Source organism: Myotis brandtii, unplaced genomic scaffold (assembly GCF_000412655.1).
Source record: "Myotis brandtii unplaced genomic scaffold, ASM41265v1 scaffold601, whole genome shotgun sequence".
Taxonomy (NCBI): Eukaryota; Metazoa; Chordata; class Mammalia; order Chiroptera; family Vespertilionidae; genus Myotis; species Myotis brandtii.
The window spans coordinates 1,137,082-1,138,825 of NW_005370276.1; the positions used below are offsets into that span (position 1 = coordinate 1,137,082).

The 1,744-nt window shown below is 58.4% G+C and overlaps 1 protein-coding gene across 1 annotated transcript in view; it reads left to right on the forward strand.

Moving 5' to 3' along the window:
- Nucleotides 1-252: 252 nt before the first annotated feature.
- The window catches only part of CD37 (CD37 molecule), a 5,504-nt gene continuing 4,012 nt past the window's right edge, over nucleotides 253-1,744 (forward strand). The window contains exons 1-4 of the mRNA XM_014550513.1: nucleotides 253-403; nucleotides 520-592; nucleotides 1,450-1,574; nucleotides 1,663-1,737. Coding sequence (XP_014405999.1) covers nucleotides 335-403; nucleotides 520-592; nucleotides 1,450-1,574; nucleotides 1,663-1,737 — 342 coding nt within the window. The 5' untranslated portion in view covers nucleotides 253-334. The remainder of the gene's footprint in view (nucleotides 404-519; nucleotides 593-1,449; nucleotides 1,575-1,662; nucleotides 1,738-1,744) is intronic.

Consider the following 1,744-nt stretch of genomic DNA (forward strand, 5'->3'; position numbering starts at 1 on the left):
GGTACAAGTGGATCAGGAGTCCCTGTGGGTCCCCCAGCCTGCGCCATGGACACCTGGGAGGAAGGGCCTAGCGTGTCCTTGGTGTCCACAAATTCCAAGGCCCCTCAGGTACTGGTGTGTGTGTGGGTCCCGGTGGGGCGGGTGAGGGAGCCAGGGACGGAGACAGAATAAAACCACTTTGTGTGTAGAGGGTGAGGCTCCACCCCTGGCACTTCCTCTTTCTCTGCGTTCTTCCTTTCTGTCTGTCTCAGCCTCTCCTCCTCGTTCAAGGCTTCTGCCTCCCCGTCTCCCCACTGCCAACTCCTCTTCTGGTCACTCACCCCTCCAGGCCACGATGTCGGCCCAGGACAGCTGCCTCAGCCTCATCAAGTACCTCCTCTTCGTTTTCAACCTCTTCTTTTTCGTAAGTTGTCTCATGGCTATCCAGCCTGGGCCACTGGTCCCCGCCGTCGCCGCCCCACCCCACCCCACCTCGTATCCCCTCTTGCCCACCACCACCTTCTCCTCTCCTCTCCGAAGGTCCTAGGCAGCCTGATTTTCTGCTTCGGGATCTGGATACTCGTGGACAAGACCAGCTTCGTGTCATTTGTGGGTGAGGGGGCCAGGGCGGTCGGGGCGGGCCTTCCTGGAACAGCATGGACCCGACCTCCCAGCAAGTAGCCTCCTGGGGCCTCCCTTGCCCCAGGGAGCCCCTCAGTCCCATTCTGCAGGCAGGTCCCGGGCTCTGCAAAGCTTGCCATCTGCTATGTCTCTCCAAGCCTCGGTGTGTTCCTCTGACAAACAGTTGTGCGGATGGACCACTCAGAACAATAATAGTCATTTCTTAGGCACTTCCTATGGGTCAGACCTTGTGCAAACGCCCATCAGATCCTCCCCACAAACCTTTCCTGAGGTTCAGAGAGGGGGAGTCACTTACTGGATGTCACACAGCAAGGAAGTAACACAGATATAACACTAATAATAATAATAATAATAATAGGAAAATAATAATGGGGTAATAGCCAAACTCCTCATGGTTCCTAGTTCATGTGTTTGCCCTGGGTTGAGGACTGGATTGAACACGTAGCTCCCAGGTCCCTCAAAGCAACCCCAGGAAATAGATAGCATTACCCCTAGGCCGCAGGGAGGTTAAAGTGACTCATCCGATGTTGGCAGAACAAGTGATGGGGCTGAAACCACGGGGAGTGGGAAGGAGCTGGAGGAGGAGAGAGACTGAGAGCGAGAAGGAGAGGCTGAGAGCTGAAGGGAGGAAGAAGGACAGAGGCTCAGAGAAAGAAGAGAATCCCAGAGGATAGGGACAGAGGCTCAGGGTGGGGCAGGGCCGGACGCCCAGGAGCCCAGAAAGAAGCCCCCAGGACACTGCTCCCTCCGGCGTGGGTGGGGATGGGCTGGGGGGACTGCCTGGCGCTGTGCACATCAGACTCAGTGTCGCTGCCTCTCCTCCCCTAGGCTTGTCCTTCATGCCCCTGCAGATCTGGTCCAAGGCGCTGGCCATCTCAGGGGTCCTCACCATGGGCCTGGCCCTGCTGGGCTGCGTGGGGGCCCTGAAGGAGCTGCGCTGCCTCCTAGGCCTGGTGAGTGCCCGGCCCCTCTCCATCCCTAAGACCCCTCCCCCCTCCCCTGGGCAGGGGCTCAGCCTGACCTCTCCACTCTGCCCCCCAGTATTTTGGGATGCTGCTGCTCCTGTTTGTCACCCAGATCACCCTGGGGATCCTCATCTCCACTCAGAAGATCCGGGTAAGCT